At 40.3% G+C, this 23,361-nt stretch overlaps 1 protein-coding gene across 2 annotated transcripts; it reads right to left on the bottom strand.

Moving 5' to 3' along the window:
• Nucleotides 1–2,021: 2,021 nt before the first annotated feature.
• Nucleotides 2,022–17,880, bottom strand: STEAP2 (STEAP2 metalloreductase). 2 transcript variants are annotated; one of them, XM_017817696.1, is made up of 5 exons: nt 17,831–17,880; nt 13,133–13,654; nt 10,953–11,480; nt 9,063–9,227; nt 2,540–2,824 (listed from the first exon to the last, which is right to left on the bottom strand). In XM_017817696.1, exons 2-5 carry the CDS (start codon nt 13,622–13,624, stop codon nt 2,540–2,542), a joined length of 1,470 nt encoding a protein of 489 aa, XP_017673185.1. In that variant the 5' UTR covers nt 13,625–13,654; nt 17,831–17,880. The 2 variants fall into 2 exon arrangements, with proteins under 2 accessions (XP_017673184.1, XP_017673185.1); XM_017817695.1 differs by lacking the exon at nt 17,831–17,880 and having other exon boundaries at nt 2,022–2,824; nt 13,133–13,698.
• Nucleotides 17,881–23,361: the final 5,481 nt, after the last annotated feature.

The following is a 23,361-nucleotide window of genomic DNA, read 5'->3' as shown; positions in this document are numbered from 1 at the left end:
CAAACCTCCATTTTCAAAAAGAATTTACTGACCTCTCATTTGATACAAAACATGTTTAAATACATATACAAATGCTTTAATTCTGGAAAAAAAGAATGCAAATATTTTGAACATGCTTAAAATGAAAGAATATTCCACTGTCTCCTGATTTGCAGCAAGTATACAGAATATACACAGGCATGATGTGCAACTTTGGGTAATTGGGACACTAGAATGAAAATAAAATTGTTGCCGATATTTTGAATTTGAAATGAAATTAAGAACAACTGACATGAACTCTTTAGCTTTAGGTTGGTGTAACTGGGGGCAGAGTTTGATTCTAGAATGTTCTTTTTCTGTGGAGCTGTTGGTTTCTCTACAGGCAGAGATAATGAGATTACAGGACTAGTGATGTTTAAGAATAAATTCAAGCTTAAGTACTGTATATTTCTGATGTATGATATTGATTATGACAAATTCTTCCAAAGTAATAAATAATAAATGAAGGTTCATCTAAGAAAATCAGAGATCTTAAACAGTGCAAATATAGATAAGAAAAATAGACTTTCATACAAGTAAAGAAAATTAGGACTAAATACACATTCTGATCCACTGAAATAAAAGTTTTGCCAATTAAGCAGGAGTAGCCTGAAGGTATGAGTTGAGTTTGCCTATTTTGTTAGAGAAGAGTAATTACTACTAACAGCAGTAGTAATAAATAATTGTGAATGTTATTTAGAATCCATCAGGAAATGCAAATGCCAAGTTTTAGAGATAAATTAATTTTTAAGTATAAGAATAATAATTTTATTTCTCAAAACTTCAGGCATATTCCAGAGACACTCATTGTAAAAGTTAAACCTTTATATAAAAATAGAAGATTGGATTTGCACAAAAAGATACCAAGAATTTAAGACACACTCTGGGAAATTCATATGTAATAACAGAAACGCCAGTGTAGACACATACAGAACATAAGTATTGTGATGCTTCCAACATACTAGAAGTTTCACAGTGAAAATGGATTTTTATTGTTGCTGAATTCTCAGCTTTTCTTTCTGTTTTTAAAATATTTCCTGATATTTCAAAATCATTCAAAAATCAAAAACTAGTTACTTGCACACATATATTTCTATAATTGTATAGCATGTTTTGAGTCTTCATTATGTAATGCATGTAAATAAAGAGATGCCAAAGGTCTAAAATCCTATGTAATACTTTGAAAAAAATTTACACTACTAGTACAATACCATTTGCTTAGAAGATGTACAATCACACCATAATTGAAACTGGGTTTGCATATTCAAATCATGGAATGGTGTAAAACCACAAAGAAATAAATAAACTGTACATGTGCAATACACTTGACCAAGTGCAAGGTGCTGCACCTGGGTTGGGACAACCGCTGGTATCCATACAGGCTGGGGGATGGAGGGATCAAGAGCTGCCCTGCTGAGGACTTAAGGGTGTTGGTGGATGAGAGGCTGGACGTGAGTTGGCAATGTGGGCTGACAGCCCAGAAAGCCAATTGTATCCTGGGCTGCACCAAAAGCAGTGCAGCCAGCAAGACAAGGGAGGTGATTTCTGTCCCTCTACAGACACCACCTGCAAAGCTGCATCCAGCTCTGGGGTCCCTGGCATGGGAAGGACAAGGAGCTGTTGGAGCGAGTCCAAAGGAGGGCCACCAAGTTGCTTAGAGCAATGGAGCACCTCTCCTATGAGGAAATTGGGATTGTTCAGCCTGGAAAAGAAAGGGCTTGGGGGTGACCTTATAGCAGCCTTCCAGTACCTGAAGGGAGCCTACAAGAAAGCTGGAGAGGGCAGTGGCGTGTAGTGACAGAACAAGAGGGAATGGATTCAAACTGAATGAGAGTAGGTTTAGATTGGTTATTAGGAGGAAATGCCTCACTGTGAGGATGGTGAGACACTGGAACAGGTTGCCCAGGGAGGCTGTGGATACCCCATCCCTGGCCAGTGTTCAAGGCCAAGTTGGAAGGGGTTTTGAGCAACCTGGTCTATTGGAAGGTGTCCCTGCCCATGGCAGGGAGGTTGGAACCAGATGATCTTTAAGGTCCCTTCCAACTCAAACTGTTCTGTGATTATATGATTCTGTGATCATTACAAATTAATTTGTTTCAAAACATGATTATGTCCTAAATTATTTATCTATATTCTGAACTCAGTAACAGAAGTCTGGTTTTACTAGAAGAAATACTGCCCAGAAAATGTGGTATTAATAAACAGCACTCTGACGCATATGCTCTAAGTCAAAGAAGTATCTGAAAAGCATAGTTGTAATAAAATACTGTTGTGATGTAACTGTGGAAAGGAACATTAAAAAATTTTTGATTTCATAATAATCTGCTCTCTGTAATTCAAAACAAAAATATTTTTGTTGTTATCAGAAGTAATAGTCATCCAGTTTTAAACTTCTCATAGTTTGGTAGTATCATAGCTTGTACCATATGCCAAGCAAGTGACTTTACTACTACTTAACTTCTAAAAATACAAGTTTATGACAAAAAACCCCAAACGTGTACAACAGTGATAACAAATATCATCACATTACAGTTATCCTTTCTGGGGAGAGATGTGGAACAGACCCACTTACTTCTTCTATAACACGGCTTTTCTCCCATCCTCTTCGAATTCTCCTCAGTTTCCTACTTACACATGGCAAAAGTAAAATGATCTTACCTAGAATTACAACGGAAGGCAGAACAAGGGCAAGAACAAAATTTGGTGGTGTATAAAATCTGTAATACTCTTCTTCAAAAGCTCTTTTCCATCCGTAAATCAGTACATGGAAAGTACTTATAAGCAGAGCAATGTATCCAAGTGTTGACTTTGAAAAAAAGAGAAAACAGGGAAAAAAAAGAGATATAATAGTACCTGGTCCTTCATCTGACAGCTCTAACCCATTATTTTAACATTTATTAGACATCATGTTAAAATCTCTTACCTATTCACTACATTAAATTAGCAATATGTGGTTGTAAGTTCACATGTTCTGAAAATCACAGACTGAACTGAGCACTGATTTACAATGTATCTCTGCTAACATCTATAGGCCTTTCAGTCAAAACTGAAATGATGTCTGCCCAAATCCTAAGTAATGGAAGTCAACTTCAGGATATGTATGCAAATAAGGAACAACTCCAGTGTAGTTACTGGAACAACATCCATTGTGATTGGAAATTAAGTTTCCCGTTTCTTAACTATGAGAATAGATCACTTCCAAGATGCCTTATTATGGAACAATGCAATTCTTCTGGAAGGGATATGGGCCTAACACTGCAGATTTTTATCACTCTGAGATGTGTAGCTTACTTCTTCCTTACAAAGACTTGCATCCACTTGTCTGACATTAGCATAAACCATGCCTTACTTTTCTCCATCAGCTGTTCCCAACTGGTTAATGGGAATATCTGAACTGCAGGGCTTGGGCATAACAGCACAAAACAATGATGCAGTTTATCATAAACAGGCAGTACTAGATGAAAGGTGAAGTAGAAGGTTCCCACAGCACCCTGTAGAGGACCTCTTACCATGGAATCTAGAGCATACCACAGAAGGTGGTGATAATAGGGGTCACTATTTCTGTGGATCTGCCTTTCTAAGGACCCTGTAGTTGTAATGCTCTGAAGACTTGATAATTATTAAATTGTCAAATTTCAATTAAATACTTAATAAAGTATTAACCTTAACTTTCCCAAATCATGATAAAAAAAGACTACTATGCTTTGACTTTTGGTGGTGATCAAATGAAGGAAAATTCTTTTTGGCCCAAACTGATGTAATGACTAACTTGGTTGGGAAACATTTATAGAATATTATTGAAACAGAGAAAGAATATTAAGAAAGGTAAGCGGCTACCAAGGTATTGTTTAATTCCAGTACATGGAGACACAAAGAAAAATGCAGCCTATGGGTCTATAATAGGTAGTGAAAGAAATAATTCCATCTACTTCAAGATTAAGCGATTTCTAGGGAAAGGAGAATGTCTGAGCTAATACTTTTGCAAGGATTCACAGATATAATGGTATAAAAGGAAAATACTTTTTTTAATTTCTTGGGATTGGCACCCTGTTGACTTGGCAATATTTATGCACCTTTTTTGCCAATGGTTTCAGGGTCTGGTTGTTAAGCTTTAGATATGCTGCACACTTCTTTTTTAAAAAGAACGATTTGCTGCCAAAATATTCCATAGGAAACACTGAGAGAAATACTTGTAGATATAAAAAGGGCATATGCGGTATCTGAACGGAAGCTCTGGTAAGAAGTTTGGACAGCAAACAATACTATCAAACCTGATGCTTTAATATGTTATTGCAGATTTTTGCTGCTATGACTGTCCTGAATTCATAGTTGTTATATCACCGCCAACAGGGAGAAGGGCACAAGTGAATCATATCCCTCACTTCTTCATCAGGATTAGTGATGAGAACTATAACAATTCTTGAAAAAGAAACAAAAAGGAAATTTTACAGAGTCATTTCCCTTTATTTTTTTAATTTTAGTGCTTATTTAAACTCAATTTGCAAGTTCTAGTTTTGAGATATCTATGCAAGTCTTTCTATCTAATGGCAGAATAGAAGCTAAGAAGTACATCAGTATATTTTGAACTAACAACACAAGGACAAGAAAAACATACGATGCACCTTTATTAAGTTCTCTTTTTTTTGCCCTGTGGCATGCTTCTTTGAAGTGGTGATAGGGCATGTGTTACTGTGCACTGGACAATTTCAACCACACATCTAATAATCTAACAAAGACATTCCTATAGGAGCTTCTGTCAGCTACTAATGCTATCTTCTTCTACCAGTCCCTTAATTACTGCCACCAGGCACAGGATGGTAACTTCTTTAGGAGTAGAGGACTTCTGAAAGCAGCAAGAAGCAATACTTTTTCTTCACTGGTAAATTCACATGGGACAGAGAGCAGCAACATCAGTTGTAAATCTTGGGAACCCTCTGCCTAGGCTCTAGGATGGCTGCTGGGAAAAGGGGAAGAATATCTTTGGTTGTTTTGCTTCCTTATCTTCCATAATACTGTGTTTCCTGAAAGCTGAGTAAGAGATTAGCACATTTCCTATGGACTCCCCAATCTTTTAGCTTTTCTCTAGGTCTTCCCTGGTTTGTTTCTTTTCCTTCCTGATCAATCTTTTAGCTAATATGGGAGATTCCCAGCCAGGACTACTGATAAACTAGACAAACTGGCATTGTTTGGGAAAAGAACCAACAAAAGTTAGAGGAGTGGAAAAGATGAAAGAGAAAAATCCCTAAAATGTTACCAGAAAAATGTACATATATAGAGACAATAATCTGCTGTGGGGCAAATCTGTTTCAGGAATTTCTACCTTCACAACAGTTGAATAATTCCAAGCAATTTATATTTATGAAAGGTATTTTCTAAAGTCTACATTTATGCAAGATATACATTGGATTCCCCTAGTAACAGGATATTGCTAAACTTATAAACCACCTGTAGCAACTCTGATTGGAATCTTACCCATAAACTTGTTAAATACTCAGGCCTCAATCTTCTTTACTCTGAGGAATAAGTATCCTATTCTTGTGGGAGAACCAAGGCAGGGCAGCCCTTCCTCAAAGCATATGCACAGGAAAAGTTTTAGTAATACTGTCTCCAAAAAGCTTTAGGATTGTGCTAGCAGAGAAAAGGAATGTCTACAAAAAGGTCAGCTTCCTATTACACAAATGGTTGAGTTGTGCTGATTTTTGCTAAAAAACATAAAGCTCAGCTTTCAAAGCCAGTCTGCTCTGTCCACTGCCACTTTGAGTGATGGGTTTTGGACTTCAACTTTTAGACTGGAAAACAAAAGCAGCAGTCACTAATGCTTACACTATATATTTACAGTTTAACTTCCCTCAGAAGACTGAAGGTCCAGTGCAGCACTGCTTGCAGACCACATTCTCCATTTCCTTGTATTTTATGTGACTGCTCAAGGACTGGTTTCAATAAATTCCTTTTTCTGTTTGCAGTGTGTTGGTTTAGGCTGTTTATTCTGCCTGCTATGGCAAAATATGAATTCTTTTGTATTTCTTGTCCATGTCTATCTTTGTTCCTTATCCAAATATGTTTAGAAGAAAAAAAGAAGAGTACTGAAGTGGCATTTAAGCAAACCAATGCATTAGTTTATCAGCCCCAGCTTTCTTCCCTGCTGCTTTCCTCAGTAAGCTTCAATGCCTGCTAACTTTCATGCTAAGTTTCCATCATCTAGGATCTCCTACTGAGCAAACTCTTCATCACTGCCTCGTTTTGTGGCTCCTCTATCCAGACGTTATGAGTGTTTCTCTCTGAATCGTGATGAAGTGATCAGATCATTGTTTTGTACAGTAGTCAGCTCTGTACTGCAGCAATTCCGTTTTCTGCTGGTCTCCTAGCTCCCTCTAGGACTGACACAGTAACTTCCTTTTACACTATTAAACCTTCTCATATCTTACTTTGTTCATATTTATACTCTGAGAGCATGAGTGGAACCTGCACTGCTTGTCCTCTCAAAGTCCTTTTTCCCCAATGATGCAGGCTGGAATTTTTGGGGCTCCTGACACCTGTGCTGTGAAGCCAGGCTAGGCAAGATGGAGGCATCTCCAAAATATAATTTGGGATATCAAAGACAACAATGATTTCTGGGTAGAAACATTCACAACTGGGGTTTCTTTACAGTATTATGAAGACTGTGGTAAAGTTGGTTTGAACCACTGTGGGTAGGGGAGATGCTACTTAGGGCTTGTACTACTGGAACGGGGCTAGAAAATCGTCTATACTGTGTAGGTTAATAAATTCAGATTTTCCTAGTAGGACTCAAGACTGAATATGTCCTAGTGGTAAAACTCTTCAGAAGAGGCCAGACCCTCATTTTGATGAAACTGCATTTACTAAGATGAACAAGCAATAGTATGTTATTCTCAGTGGGAAGTGCTGAGCTGAGAAACTGTCTGAGTGTGCTGACTGACTGATTCTTCATCCGTCAGAAGCAAAAGAAGTTCAGCAACTGTTGTGGCAAATCATCTGAGATTCAGGACTAAAGCTAGAAACATACTGCTTTTCCCAGCTAAAAGAAAAGCAGCATTGAGATGGTGGGCTAGTAGTTCCATTGTTTGTCCCTCTGACTTAAGAGAAGATTAAGAAAATGAAGTTCAAATTTGCTTCATCTTACTGCACATCAGTAGAAGAAAAATATAAAAGACAGTAACTACTATGATGTTCTATCTGTTCTACTTGCATACTGGGTACAATGAAGCTTGTGCAGAAATACAGACTCCTTTTACTTTAGTAAGGAATCAGTGAAAGTCTGTTTTTTGATTAAAAAAAAAACCGACTTTTTTGGACAAGTAATGAAGAACAACTTACACCCTGAGAAGTAATTAATGACAAAGTAAACTATCTTTAATATTCGTTAACTTTAAGGAAATTTTTAGTAGTTCAGTGTTTTTTGTGATTAAAAATTGCAAATGATAATAATTAATTACTAATATCAGTTTCAACTGTAACATACCTCCAGAGCAAAATACTCATAGATGATTCATTAGAGTTCATATTTGTTCAAATTTGGAACTATTTTGACTTGTTTACAGTGGAAATAACTGCAGTAAATATGATACAATAAAAAATGCTCGTGCAGATATACATCATTGTGGTTGTTGTGTGGGTTGATTCAGTCACACAAGCCCGAAATTTGAGAAAGGAAAAATAAGACACAAATGCTGTGTTTGTGTCTGGAAGTCATTACTGGATAAAGACATCATGTCACTCATGAGTGAAAACATGTTTTTCCCTTTTACACTAATGTTTTAAATCACCCAATAGCAGTACCATTGTCCACACACAGAGAACTCCAGATGGCAGGGATGTTGTAACAATACAATTGGTATTTACTTGCTCTGAAGGGTCAAAGCCAAGAGTATGGATAGACAGTTCTGTCAGGATAACTCTACTTTGGAAAACTTTTCAGCAAACTTTTTGTAGGTCTACCTGCAGTGTTCCAGCAATGGAAACCCAAGGGGAAGGGAAGACATTACCTTACAGACAGAAGACCTCAGACACCTATAGCCATTGTAGAGTTCCCCACCACTCCCTTTAAAATGTCTGTAAAGTTAAACCCAAACCCTGAACAGTAAAGTCAGTGTCTGTGTTCTGAAGCGAACAGGACTAAGAATTAGGCAATATTATTTCAATGGCTGTGCTGAAAAAACTGTTAATCAGAGAAGACTGAGTTAAGACTACATTACTGAAGTCAAAGTCAGAAAACAAAACACAACATAACAAAAGCCCAAACTGTACACACTTAGGAAATTTTCATCAGACCAAATCCTAATAAAATTTCCTATACCTGACTGCTACCTAAAACCAATGGCAACTTTATGTAGAAGCAAGTATTAAGCTGTTTATTGAAGCTGATATTTCTCAGTATTTTATGTTGGTTAGGCCTGCCTGTTGTAGATATTTATCTGAGGAAGGAAGGCAGCAGAAGGTGTGCCAGAGCCTGGAAAAGCCACTGATTTTAATAAACAAAACTTCATGTTTTACTAATGGGTATTTTCAGCTAATGGAAATAATGCAGTTGAGAGCTGTGTCAAGTCCCACACAGTGGAAGGGAAGCAAAACTAAATCAAGGACACCATGGCTGTCAGAGAGCTGTGCAATAAAAATCCTGTAGGACAAATTAAGTCTTCAATTTTAACAGTTGTGTGCATCTACATATAGTAGTATCTCAGCAGTATCACTGCCTTTAGTAAGTTTGTCCAAATTTATCTAATTTGAATTTAGCGAGAAATTTTAACACTGGAAAAGGAATAGATTAGTGATCATTTGGTCTTAGCTATGTTGATTATTTAAGACCAAGAAGTGTAAAATGTAAAGTCCTATTCTAACATTTATGAAATGCTTTATGTGCCTTCATGGTAATATATTTGCTAAGTAAGAATATGTTGTTTTTATTAAATTACCAGAGAGGAAAAAAAAGCTCTTGTCACGTAGCAATTTGCTTTTGTTTATGATCATGATCATGATTGAGGAATTCTTGTTAACAACAAACCCCCATTATTCAAAAAGCAACACACCTGAATAAAACTGAACTCCCTCCAGTTTAAGGCACTGTTTACTGAAGGGATGGAAGTTACTGCCAGCAAAGAAAGCAATCCAAGACTCATTATTCCAAAGGAAATATACATTTCAATTCGCCACACTTCTTCCTCATTCCAAGAATTTTCAACATTTGCATGAACCTGATGAAAAAGAAAAAAGGAAGAACTTTATTCTACAGAATATTAAAAATACCAACAGAAGTTATTTTGCAGACTTAAAAGTCCACAGTCACTGGACAACTATAAAATGGGGTCAAATACTTCAGAGGTTTCCTCATGTCTCAGAGAAAAACAACTATTTCCTTACTGCTGGGACTGGCTCTTGCTAGATTAAAAATATATTAAACAAGGAAATTTAGATGTTAAATGAAACTGTAACATTATAAGCCATTTACAACAATTCTGTTATAAAATCAGGTAATTCCGCACATTCCTATGCACAGTAGAAAAGCAGATGTATTCTTCAGACCCTGCAAATTTAAATTCTGTACACAAATTGAATAAACCTGCAATTTGTTTTTAGTTTGTTACATTTGGAAATAGTTTAGCATAATTTCCCAATTTTGCTTTATCTCCCTAGTCCAAGCTAGTTTGTCTCTTTCACTCCTGACATCAGATACACAGAATATTCTGAGTTGAAAGGGACCCAAAAGGTCCAACTCTTAAGTGAATGGCTCACAGAGGGATTGAGCCCACAACCTTGGTGTTATTAGCACCAGGCTCTAACCAGCTGAGCTAGTCTCAGGGTTCTCATTAGAGAGCTTTACCAGAAAAAAGAAACAACTCAAGACCTTAACAATTAAGAAGCTTGGATATTAAACTATTTTCCACTTTCAGGTGGAATATTGCAATATGACATGCCTTAAAAGAGGTTCACTAGCAATATTAGCAAGTGAGAGTTTTACAATATCATTAAAAGCAATTTCTTAGTAAAAGCATCAGTGGATCCTTTAGTATTACTAATTCTAAGTGTGAACAATTACAGTTTCTTGCTGTCTTCCATCGTTTTGCCCCTCCTGTCTTTCCCTTAAGCTCATTTTTTCATGCTAGCCCTTTCAGAGTTTGTGGACCCAATCTCTGTTAATTTGTTCCATTTGATTTTATTTCCTTAGTGCGCTTTCCTTTCTGTTCTGTCACACCTCTCTTTCCCACAGATTTTATGGGCAGAATGGCAATGCTGTATTTTTGGCAGTGCTGCTTCTCTGCTACTTTAAAGGTGACAGTAAACTGCCTGACTCCCTTCTAAAGGATGACAGATTTGTCGGAGATTGTTTCAGGGTTATGCAAGACCAATTGTTCCTGGGAACTGTGAGTCAATCTCTATTGCCTGCAAGAGATTATGTTCACAGAATTTTAAATGAATAAAGTCATTTTACCACTGGTCCAAAATGTTAAAAAGTATCAGCATTTTCTTTTCCTTTTTTTTTTAACACAGATGTATCCGTAATAATGATCACAGTATCTACCCTTATACTTTTCGTACTCTTAAATGCACTTATGATATACCTACTTCCCTCATATGTTAAGTATACATAGAGAGGAACATACCTCAGAATTTTCCTGCTGTTGCTCTTATCCTGTCTATACTATATTCTCCTTGTGTATATTACTATCAGGACTTTCAGTAGGACACGTCCTTGACTCCCCCTACCACACAAATGTGACTGCAGTTTGACCCACAAGCTGAGTAAAATGCACAGAAGTTTCTTTTAGTCTCCTTATTTGGCACCAGCTGTGCATAAGGTAACACATTACATTCTGTGCTGAAAACACTAGAACAAACTAAGAAAACGCATACATAGTATTCAGGAGCCATATGCACACAGCAAAGGCCTTTTTGGCTCACTGACCTAAAGACTGCCTCACCTGTTGATACGCCATGTTGAGGAACAAGTACCGCTCCGATCTCCTCATGGGTAAGCACAGGCTGTACACCACGTGCACTGTTGCAAAGAAGAAACTGAGCAGTCCAAGCTGCTTTCGACATTGGAGCCAGTTGTCCAGCCAAGGTGGAAACCGCCGATACTTAGTGCCATAGTAAAGCTGGTAAGCAGCTGCAATAAGTCCTGATAAATACACTAGAGAAAGTAAAGTGATTGCAACAATTGGCAGAGTCTTGTTCACAATCTCAATGGGAATCTTGTAAAAGTCGCTCTGCTGGTTTCTCATGTATGGATGGATTACATCTCTGATGAACGAATAGATGAAGAAAAATGTTGCCAGGCTAATAGCGATCAGTACAGGCCCCTTCCACAGGGTGAACAGTCGCAGAGGCAAGTTTTCAATTTCCCTTGAAGATGTCAATGCCCCCACATCAATAGGAATAAAACTGAGCTTACGGGCAAGCTCAATAACTTGATGGCGAGCCTGAACATTGTTACTGCATATATAGACCTGTTGGGAAAGTCAAGGCAACTGTCTGTAGTCACAGAAAGAGACTCAAAGGTGAAAAATCCCCAACAAAACCCAACAAAAACCTTAAGGTCCTTCAGATCAAAACTATGACACTACTGCTAAAACTGTAAACTGTTATCCCACCTCATATCACCAAGATGAGAATGAAATCACATAAAAATCCAGCCAAAGTGCAAATATGCCCATTGATTTAGCAAAACAGTAAGCAAACCAAATAGGCTTTATCTTGGCGTTACTGATGAGCTGACCGTGGGATATCCTGCAATCTGCACACTGAAACCCCCCATACTGAAATGTCTACAGGACTGGATTGAACTTGAAACAATGGCTAAAAGCATTTCAGAAAATCACAAGTTCTCTCAAAAATACAGGAATCTCAAATGATGACCCTAAAACAGCTGTAGCATAAACAGAATGCAAAGCAGAGAACTATGTAATCTCTCGATATGTAATAATTTTAACTTCATTTCACAATCCAGACTTCCACGGATTCCAGATTTGAATGTTTATCAGCAAAGATAAAAACTAGAAGACAGATAATAACTACTTCTAGAGACCAGTTTATTACACAGTGAAAAAAATGCACTGCTACAAAGTACCTTAAGGTTCTTTTAAAATTTACAATGGGCTATAGTTTACCCAACACTGTTTGCTGATCATCTGCATTAGAGCAAACATGATCTGTTTTGACAGAAGTGAATTACTAACAGTGCAGTGCTATTCTGAAAGGGGATAAAAGGAGTCTGCCGAGGTTATTTTTAAAATTACGCTAATTCTGTATTAATTGCATTCCATTTAAATCTACCTGAAGAGTCAGAAAACTCAGTTTAATCTCTCAAAGTAGTCACATTGCACCAGTCATTTCTCATGTATTTCTCAGAGCCCATAAAGCTGTGAAGGACTGGATTCCTGCATAGGCTTAAATTCTTTGTATCACTTCAGCAAAGCATGAAAAACATAAAGATGCCTTTTCTATATGCAGGATGGATTTAGGGAACATACTGGGAAGGAATTTGAACATGATGTTCTCAAGTAGTCCTGGATCTAACGAATGTGCCTCCTTCTGTTTCCTCATATTTATGATTTTGGGGCAACTAAAAGTACAAAATTTCTTTCAATCCCTTTGCTGCTATTTGAAGCAAGTATTTTTAGAAAAGTTGACTCCTAAGCCCTGGGATCAGGAGCTCAGATTTCTATGCATCTTTTTCAATAGTTTATCCCAATACCAAAACTCAAATATACTGGGAAAGACTGTCTCTATCCTTGTATAAAGCATAAGGATAGATGTGAACGTATTTCCTATGGAAAACATTAAGACCCAACTCCTCTCATCTGTATGTAGTCATCTAAAGGTCATCTGTCTACTCTAAGATCGTATCCATGTTTCCCCTGCAATCTTTAAAGATAAACAGGCAACTCAGGGAAAAATTCGGACCACTTAGTCTATGTCTTACAATGGGATGAACTCGACCCTGGAAATTTTATTGGCTACTAAAACATAGGCTAAAGGCCCACCCAGCATATTAGGTAAGTCAAGCAGAATGAATCCCATGAGTTCTGGCTGCTTACATTCAGTTCCTGTCATTTACATCTTACAAGAAAGTTAAATTTATACAAATAATAGCACTTACCTGTCTGCTGGCATCCTTTGGTCCTAACTGCAGTGACCAAGCTGAAATGACATTGAATCCTTTGACAATCAGGGAATCAGGAAAAAGTGATGCCAAATACTCTGCATTGGAGTCCGGATATTGGTCTACTCTTGTATTATTGCTGACATCAATCAGAATTTTACCAGCAAGTAAATGTTTGAGGTCCCACAAAGAGATGTAATGTTCTCTGTGTATGGCTACAAAAATGATGTTTGTTTTTGCTACTGCATCTTCATGATGAGTGACATCAACCACATGGGGAAAGAACTCAGCGGCATGTTTAGGGTTTCTGCTTCCTACAACCACATGGTACCCACATCTGATGAGTCTAATTGTCAATGACTTAGCGAAGTCTCCACTTCCAATGATGCCTATCGTGACCTTACTGGCATCCTTGATACCATTAGCAACATTTGGTAGAAAAGTTTCATTGAGGTTCTTGGGACTCCCCATCATAGAGATTGATTCCATATTTCCAAGACACGAAACCTACAATGATTTCTTCGGGGGGTAGGGGGGGAAGAGAAAAGGAAAAAGAGAAAACAACAGAAGGAAAAATGCAATATCATACAATTATGAGGCATCATAATCCATAAACACCTTTGGAAACAAAATCTTTGGTTCTAAGTTCCATATTATATTTTCTTCTTAATAAAGTATGTGCTCTTCAATTTTGTCTTGCAATGTGTCACTAATAGAAGGAGCAATAAAAAATATAAAACACTTCAAGCACTTCAATAATACAGCTCCATTAGTAAATAATATTTCTTTCATCTTCTCCTATTCCCTCTTCCACTGCCCTGGAATGCTAGACCACAAGATAACTTTGGGCTCGTGAAACTAACAGTCAACAGAAAAATGAGAAGAAATATGTTAGAAAAACTGGATAACTATGGAAAATGTTAGAAAGTAGAGAGCACTGGCCTGGGATTGGTGTGAGGACAGTGAGTTCATGGAAGTTGAACTCCATTAAAAGCTTATCAGGTTATTACTGTGATATCCTCTATTGGTCATGAAGGAAGGGATGCAAAAGTCTCAAAGCTGCAAATGTCATGGCTACTACCATGACAGACATCCAGCTGTCAGCCTAGAAAAATGGGCTGCCCACATGGATCCAACGGCAAAGACAACAAGGGAAATTTATCAAGGCCTAGTCGTGAGATCACTAATGACATTTCTAGGTCAGACTGCTAGGTCTGGCCAAGGATGTATAAGGATTAACTGTGGATGCAAGGGCAAAGGATTCAAGGCCATGGGTCACAAATATGCTTAACAGAAATTTCTGACCAGATAAGTAAGATAAGTCCTGAACATAAACACATGGGACAGCGTTCCACAAAAAACTAATGGCAGAAAAAGACAGATTTCATGCAATAATAAAAGGGAAGATAGTTTTAATACTCAAATTCAGTACAGTAAGGGATGCTTTGAAGGACAGAGGCTAAGGCTCACTGGAAAATAAAATAAATACTACTATATGTTTGGAGAGAAGTGGTCACAGAACTGCAATAAAGCTGTAACAAAGACATTAAAAAACAACCCCCAGTAGGGAAGTCTTCACGTGAAACCACAGTTATGACGTAAGTGGTTATACACTGTTGTGGTGGGGTGATCCTGGCTGAAAGTCAGGTGCCCAAAAAGCTGGTCTATCACTCCCCTTCTCAGCTGGGCAAGGGAGAGAAAATGTAACAAAAATGAGTTGAGATAAGGGCAGGAAGAGATCACTCACTAGTTACTGTCATAGGCAAAACAGACTTGACTTGGGGAAATTAACCGAATTTATTACCAATCAAAATTGGAGCAGGATAATGAGAAGCAAAACAAATCCCCAAAAAAGCACCTTCCTCCCGCCACTTCCTCCTTCCTGGGTTTAACTTTACTCCCAATTCTCTACTTCCTCCCCCAAAGCAGTGCAGAGAGATGGGGAATGGAGGTTCTGGTCAGTTCACTTCATGTTGTTTCTGCTGCTGCTTCCTCCTCAAGGAGAGGAGTCCTTCCCCTACCCAGCATGGAGAGTCCTCCATGCACTTCTCCAACTTGAGTCCTTCCCACAGGCTACAGTTCTTCACAAACTGCTCCAGTGTGGGCCCCTTCCACGGACTGTAGTCCTTCAGGAAAAAGTTGCTCCAGCAGAGGTTCCCCACAGGGTCACAAGTCCTACCGGGAAACCTCTCCACAGGTCCTGCCAGAAGCCTGCTCCAGAGCGGGCTTCCCACAGGGTCACAGCCTTCCTTCGGGCATCCACTTGCACTGGTGTGGGGCTCCTTCCTTCTCTGCTCTACCGGGAACCTCCCTGGGCTGCAGGGGACAGGCTGCTCCACCATGGCTGCACCATGGGCTGCAGGGGAATGTCTGCTCCAGCATTTAGAGCAGCTCCTCCTCCTCCTTCACAGGCCTTGGTCTCTACATTGTTGTTCCTCTCACATACTCTCTTCTGTGGCCACAATTACTTTTTTCTTTCTTTATCCTACCTATATTATCCCAGAGGTGCTACCACCATCGCTGGTGGGCTCAGCCCTGGCCAGCTGTGGGTCCCTTCCAGACCCAGCTGGCATTGCCCCTTCAGACACAGGGTAAGATTCCAGCATCTCACAGAAGCCACTCCTATAGCACTCCACCCCCCTCCCGCTACCAAAGCCTTGCCAGGCAAACCCCATACAATATTAGAACAGGAATGAATTCTGAAAATGAAGGAGGCAATGAGGGAAGGCAGGTTAACAAACAGCAAAGAGATCCACGAGGTTGCTGTCTTGAGAGCAATCAAAAGCAGAACACATAGAAAGGAGGAACCAAATGAACCTCTTCCTGAGCCACCATGCAAGAGGTGATATGATGGTACCTAATCATCAGCGGCGTACTTTACCCAGCCATTGGCTAGGAATACAGCATGTGTGGTGAACAACCTCCCACAACTAAAAGTAGCTCTGTGTTTCGGAAATTGGAGGAAGCTACTAAAAGAGTGGGTACTTTTCATTTCAGCTTTGACTAGAAGGGAAGAACTCACTGAAACTGAACTCAGATGCTAAAGATGGAAAGCGATATGTGAAACTGACCACAAAGGCAGTATTCCAAGAAAAGATTCTAACAGTGAATCTTTCTGGCAGAGGCAAACCACAGAGATTTTTATGTACGGACTGAAAAAAAACCTTGACTTCTTTCTTACCGTGTGTCCTGGAATGTATCTAACACATGACCAAACTATTTCCTGCACCATGATGGATTAACAGCTAGGAACATAATGAAAATGGCTGTATTTTGATCAGATAAGAGATATAATTGGATATGACAGAACATGCATGAGTTTACCATGTGATTACAGAGGCCCACTTCAGTTCATTCCATGTGACATGAAGGCGCTGCAAAACTTTGGGATTGAAAGGAAACAGCCATGAGAAAATGGGCTAGCAGTACCATTTAACCTGCTGCAGCCCACTTTCAGTTTTAGTCCAAAGGATCCTTAGGAGAGCGCACATTTAGGAATTGGACATGATGAATTACTCTGGTGAGCTGAATTTGGCCCACTAGCCGAAGTTTCTCACTCCCTTTCTAAGGAAAATACAATGTGAGTAACAGAATAAAACTAACAGACTTCATACAAAAACCTCAGAGAACAGGCTGACATGACTCTAAGGCAAGTAATACAAGAGATGAAAGAGAGCAGAGAGCTAGCAGTAACTGAAAGGTAACATTAAATGCACGATGGTAATTCAGAGGAAAGAGTGTGTAAGACTGTTTTAAGTAAAACAGGGGAGCCTTAATGATCTGAAAAATCACACAATAAATAAATAAATAAATAAAGGTTTGTGTGCATGGCTAAGGAACAGTAAAAAAAGTTAAAAAGACAGTGCTATCGTGTAGGGATAAAATCAGAACAATGGCACAGAAGTGAGTTGTAACTAGTGAAGAACATAAATGGTAACAAGTAAAGGTTCCATAAATACAATAAAAAACAGAAGACAGAAGGCAAAATTTATAACTTCAGAGGAAAAGGAACAAATGATAGGTGATATAAAGTAGGACAAAGTGTTAAACATCGTCTTTATTTCAGCCCTCAGCAGAAAAGTTAACTGTGAATGGCAATGTAACGAAATTCTTTTTACAGGGAGACAGAAGGCGAGGTTAAAGTCAAAAAAGGTAAATTAAGAGTAAAAGATAAAGTTAAAGCTTTTAAAGTCAGCAGACACATATGAAACCAACTCTTGGTGCTTAAAATGCCAATTAAAGTGACATCTTGAGAACTCAAGAGAGGACAAGACAGGCAGACTAGCACATTCCATTAAAAGGATGGAGGAGGAGGACTGAGAAAAGCAAAGACTTGTTAGCCTAACTTCAGCCTTTGGACAGATTTTACATCAAGTTATTGAGCAATCCATTTGTAAATAGATGGGAAGCAGATGACAAGAAGTAGCTGAGGTGGGTTGTTCAGGAACAGACTACAGCAAAAAACAACCTTCTTTTACAAAATATATGCCTTGAGAGTTCTAAAAAGTAAAAGAAATTACATAGATTTGACATTTGCTCTTAGATAAGCTAAGAGACCACCACAGCACTGTGTAAGCCAGACGGTGACACTCGTGAAAGATTGCTCATGGAAAAACAAGTGCTGGAGGAACAAACCGAACAAGCGCAAGCCGGGCGGGCACTGGGTGTGTGACCCCTGCCCGGGCGGGCACTTACGGGGCGCGGGGATGGCGGAAGGCCAGGGGTGGACCGGCGCCCCCTCGGCGGGCTGGCGGGCGGCAGCGCGGAGCGGGGATCCAGCGCAGGGCAGCTCGGCGGGGCCCTGGTCCGGGCCGGCATCTCCAGCTGCAACGACAACACGCCGTGACATCGCCCGCCCGACCCCTCCGCCCCACGGGCACAGCCGGGGCAGTGCTGCCAGGCCCGCCCGCCGCGGGGCGGGGGCTGCCCGGCAGTGGGAGACCGGGCCGCTCCGCTCCGTGGGGCCCCGGCACCGCCAGAGCCTGCCCGGAGCCGGGGGCAGCCGTGGCGCAGCCGCCGCCACCACGATGGGCAGCGGGGAAAGCCCCGCGCGGCTGGGCCGGGGAGCGCCCGGCGGGGATGGGGCCCGTCCCGCCCCGGTGCCTCTCACCTCCACCCGCCCGCCAGGAGCTCCGCGCCGCCGCTCCTCCTCACTGTCCGGCCCCGCAGTGCCGGGCGGGCGGGGAGGCGGTGCCTCTCCTGCCGCCGCGACCCGCCCCCTGCGGCCCTTCCGCCACGGCCGGGGGGAGGCTGGGATGGATCCGGGGGTCTTAGTGGGGGTGACGGGTTGAGCCTGAGTCGGCAGTGTGCCCTTGCTGCCAGGAGGGCCATCGGTATCCTGGGGTGCATCGGGAGGAGTGTGGCCAGCAGGTTGAGGAAGATGATCCTCCCCCTCTACCTGGCTTTCATGAGGCCACATCTGGAGTGCTGTGTCCAGTTCTCGGCGCCTCAAAACAAGAAAGACAAGGAGCTACTGGAGAGGATCCAGCGGCTAGGCACAAAGAAGATTAGGGGTCTGGAACGTCTCTCTTATGAGGAGAGACTGCAGGAGCTGGGCTTGTTTAGTCTGGAGAAGACTGAGAGGGGATCTCATTAATGCATGTAAATATCTCAAAGGTGGGTGCTAAAGGATGGTGTCAGACTCTTTTCGGTGGTGCCTAGTGATAGGAGAAGGAGCAACGCTCATAAATTAAAACACATGAAGTTTCACCTTAACACGAAGAAGTGACAGAGCACTGTCACTGCCAGACTGCCCAGGGAGGTCATGGAGTCTCCCTTTCTGGAGACACTGAAAACCCACTTGGATGTGTTCCTGTGTCACCTGCTCTAGGTCACTCTGCCTTGGCAGAGGGGTTGGACTAGGTGGTCACCAGAGGTCCCTTGCAACCCTAACAATTCTGTGTTTCTGTGATTCTGTGACAGTACCAGGGGTCAGCAACACGTGGGGAGAGGGATGTGAGCGGCCCCGCAGTGCCCTCAGCCCCAGCCATCATCACTGCTCCAGCCCCAACCCCTCTGGCCTGCGCAACACCCCCAGCACAGGCAGAGCCAGACCTGGGTCCTGCTGACACAGCGCGGGTACCGCACGGGCACCTGGCTGGTCCCCAGGCAAGCTCACGGCCCTGAGGGCAAAACGCACCTCCCAGACCCTGCCCTGCCTCCCCTGCCCTGGCCCAGGTGGTTCTTCAGCAGGAACCCACCACCAGCCTCCTTTCCTTATCCTCTCCTGGCAGAAGGGTGCTGCTGCAAGTGGTGCCAGCTGCAGGGCTGCAGGTGAGGGATCAAACCATCCTATGTCACAGAATGGCTGGGTTGGAAGGAACCCAATGAGCATGAACTGGTTGTTCAGATCTCCTTCCAACCTGACTGAATGTTTCCAATGATGGGGTATCCACCACCTTTCTGGGCAGTCTCTTCCTGCTTTTCACCACCCTTGTAATTTCTGAGGGGGTGTTGGGTGGTGCTCTGTGGCCCAGAGCACCTTCCTGGGTGTGGGGAGTGGGGATGTCGCTCCCCATGTTTCACTGTGTGACCACTGTACTCTGTGCAGGTGGGAGTCGTGCTCTAATTTCAGTGTTACACAAAATGAGAAATAGAGGATTCAGCCACATAAAAGCAAAGCTAGCCCCAAGATCTGAATTCTATGTTGTTTGACAAGGAAATTTCCAGTTGAAGACAAATGGAGCTTTTTCCTGAAAAAGCTTCTGATTTTAACATTTTCTCATTTACCAAATAAATTCTATCTTTCATTAAGAAATGCTGTATATGTGACAATGCATAGCCCTCAACCCTTTGTATTTATTTCATTTAAAACTGACCAACCCACATGAAGATGTATGTCTTTCATACAGCAAAAAAACTGACACATGCACAGATGATTGAAAAGAAGCCATATAATCACACTGAAACCCTGAACATAACTGTTTTCATCCTTCGTATGTGCATGCTGACTTGTTTCTACAGTGCATTAATTGAGGACTTCAGCTGAATGAACCATATAATCGATTCAAACATTTGTTTCAATATATAGTCATGACAACCATGCTGTAGAATTTGAAAAGAGGGCTGAGACACTTTCCTGTTGTAGTTCAGAAGCCGTTCTTCCCCCTTCCCAATTATTAAATAAGTAATTTTCTTGACATTGAAAACATGTATTTTAAATTATTTTTTAATTTGTTAAACAGGAGCACAGAAATTCTATTGCCTAATTTTCCAAACTGCATTTTCAGCTCCAAGACACTGAGGACTGAGTCAGTACTCCACAGAAGTAAACAAAAAGGTGACTACTCAGAAAGGAATTGGCCTTTTCCACGATGAGAACCAGCATGTCAGCTCTTCAGTTTCTTGCTCTAATATTCTCCTTTTCTTTGCTATTGATTCAGAGGTCATCATCCTAGGCTTGTTTTTAGGTAGCCAGTATAGCTACAATAGTATAAGCTCAAAAATTTTAGTCCAACCAACAAATGTATCAAAGAAAAAAGCAGAATGTTCTTTCCTGCATTATTTGTGGGTGAAACACTACCTTATGTGACTCTTGTTACCAGAAAGTTATTTACATTAAAATGGGCATATTTAGTCATGAGACTAACTCATGCACCTCAAAATGACGATGGATCATACACAATCAGAGTAGTCACAATCTTATAATTCTTAATTTATTTGAATTAAAGCCTTAATAAGAAACCTGTAAATCTGAATGTTTGTCATTGTTTTCCTGCAGGATTTTTTTACATTATTACTGCAGCATAAAGTCTTGAACAGAAGACTCAGACCTTTAGGAGATGGTACATTAGATCTGTGTTCATTTTTTAACAAGAAAGGGGCTTTTTTCTTACTCAGGTAGTATATGGCTAATGATCCTTGATTTGTTACCTGTTTCTTGTAAAGCTGTTTGGCCTGTGAGCACTCAAAAGCCGCGTTTTCTTGGGAAAGAGGCAGAGGTTCTGCCTTCCAGCCTGCACTATGTAGCGTGTGCCAGTTCTGACTCTGACCCTTTATTCCTAACCCAGTTGGGTTCCCACGGGTGTCATTCAGTGTTATTTGTCACGTACATTGTTCATTTCTTCTTCAGTTGTTTCTCCTTTCCTGTGTGCAAACCTACCTGCCTTTAGCCTTTGGCACAGCAGTAAATGAGGGAACTTTTCAGTCGTGGTCATTTATTTACTGGCCTGTTGAACAGGCACCACTAACTTGGTTTCTAGTACATTCAAAAATTAAAATCAAGGCAGTTTGATGGACTTAACTTGTTCCTGTGCTTTCCTAGCACCTTTTTGAGGTTTTGCAGTTTGAAAATTCTTGTTTGAAATAGGAACTAAAACAACTACAGCCTTCCTTCCATTGCTGTGTAACTGATCTATTCAAGCAGGAAAAGCATAGATGGCCCTGTTTTGCACAGAGATTAGCTTGAGAGCAATTGGTATATAAATACCTTTTATATACTTAAACTCTCAGCAAAATTGGACCATGTCTCTTTAGTGAGAGGATGAAATTGGATAGTTACAGATCTCTCAGATTGTGTACAAAGATCTGTGGTCAGCATAATTCTCAGATACCCTGTTAAATGGGTATCTTAAACCACCTATTAGGAAAGGGGATTACTTTCTCTTAGCAGGTGTTTTCCTTTTTTTATCAAAGTCCAGGGTAGCAGTATTATTTCTTTCTTTACAGGACGGAACATAACAAAGGCCTTTCCAATTGGCAAATGGAACAGATATTCTGGTTCTTCCTCTTGGCAATGGGAAAGCAAAGCCCTGGGGATTTCCCCATGGCAAGAGAGTGAAAACAAACACAAAAAAATTTTACTTCCTATCAGGGCAACAAACCCAAATACAATAGTTTTTGGCATACTACCCTCAACAAAGCTAATTTCGTAACTTAGCAGAAAAATACAGTGTTTCCCAGCCAGGAACATTCAGACCATCTAATTTTTTCTTATGGCAGCCTGCAATTAATCTAAAAATAAAACTTATACCTCTTATCCATTTTTTATAAGGACAAAATGGATCTGCAGAGATCTGATGTAATTGTTTACTTGAAAAAAAATTTTTTTTGGTTAAATAAAAATATTATTAAAAAACCGTCACCACCCTAACTATTAATTAAAAAAGAACAAAAATAAATGGTGAATACCTCAACTAAAATATCTTCTTTCAGTCTTTGGATTTCATCAATTTGTGATGTCCCCTTTTCACTAGCTCTCTGGGTATCACAACCTTTTCAGACCCTGTAGGGTCTAAATTTCAGTAGCCAAAAGCAAGAAAAGAAGCACAAACTGAAGTAGATAAAAGAAAACACTTAGATATTCTTTTGAGAAGGAGAAGGGAGGAGTGGAGAGAAGTGAAAAAATGTAACAAAGAAAAAGGAAAGGAAAAAGAATAGAGAAAAAAAAGACAGAATGAAGAAAAGGGAAGAAAAGCCCTTATAATGCACATTTAATAAGCTGTAGTTGAGAAATACTGGCAAGTCATGGGAAACAAGACAAAGTATCTCCTTCTTCACAAGAGAGATTACAAATTAAGGGCAAGTAGAGGATTGTTCCAAGCTCTGTTCTCCACCTCCCTGCCCCCCTGAAAAAAAAAATCCAGTAGAAAAACAGTGAGGATTGTTTCTGATTTTATGATTTATCAGATAAATTTTATTCACCAGAAAAAAGCTGAAGGAAGGAAACCTTTCCTAGCTTTCTCTGACTATGGTTTTCCATAACTATTGTTGATGCTCAGTTGAGGGCTTCCAGGACCTTTGTTCTTGGCTTCATGTGGAGCACAAAATCACGTATGACCTTTCCACTTCTTTCTGAAACAACATTTGCTTTGTGGAGTAAGTAATAGAAGGTCAGAAATTTTCTTCTTGGTTTGTGTCTGCTCATCTTAGAAGGCATCTACTGAGACAGGTGGTTCTAAAAGTGTGATCTTGTGCATGCAATAATTGTTGGACTCAAAGTCAGGGGAAAAATTGATTATTTTTATAATGCAAACAATTGCATCCAGAGCAAAGCTTTCGGTCAGTTGACTTCTTAGCCAAGAACAGACATACCTCCTTCCTAGCAAAGCATGGATATTACAAAACTGAAAAACACATTCAAAAGACAATAATACTTGCCTGAATACTATGCTGAGGGTAGCATAGGCTGGATTGTGGTTTGACCACCATTTGACAGCCTAAGACTAGTGTGTTTTACTAACAGGATTTTAGCTCTTTAAATTCAAATTTCCTTCACAAAGCTGCAG

Source organism: Lepidothrix coronata, unplaced genomic scaffold (genome assembly GCF_001604755.1).
Source record: "Lepidothrix coronata isolate B3197 unplaced genomic scaffold, Lepidothrix_coronata-1.0 Scaffold62, whole genome shotgun sequence".
Classification (NCBI taxonomy): Eukaryota; Metazoa; Chordata; class Aves; order Passeriformes; family Pipridae; genus Lepidothrix; species Lepidothrix coronata.
The sequence above is the reverse complement of the archived record's forward strand: the minus strand, read 5'-3'. Positions and strand labels throughout refer to the sequence as shown.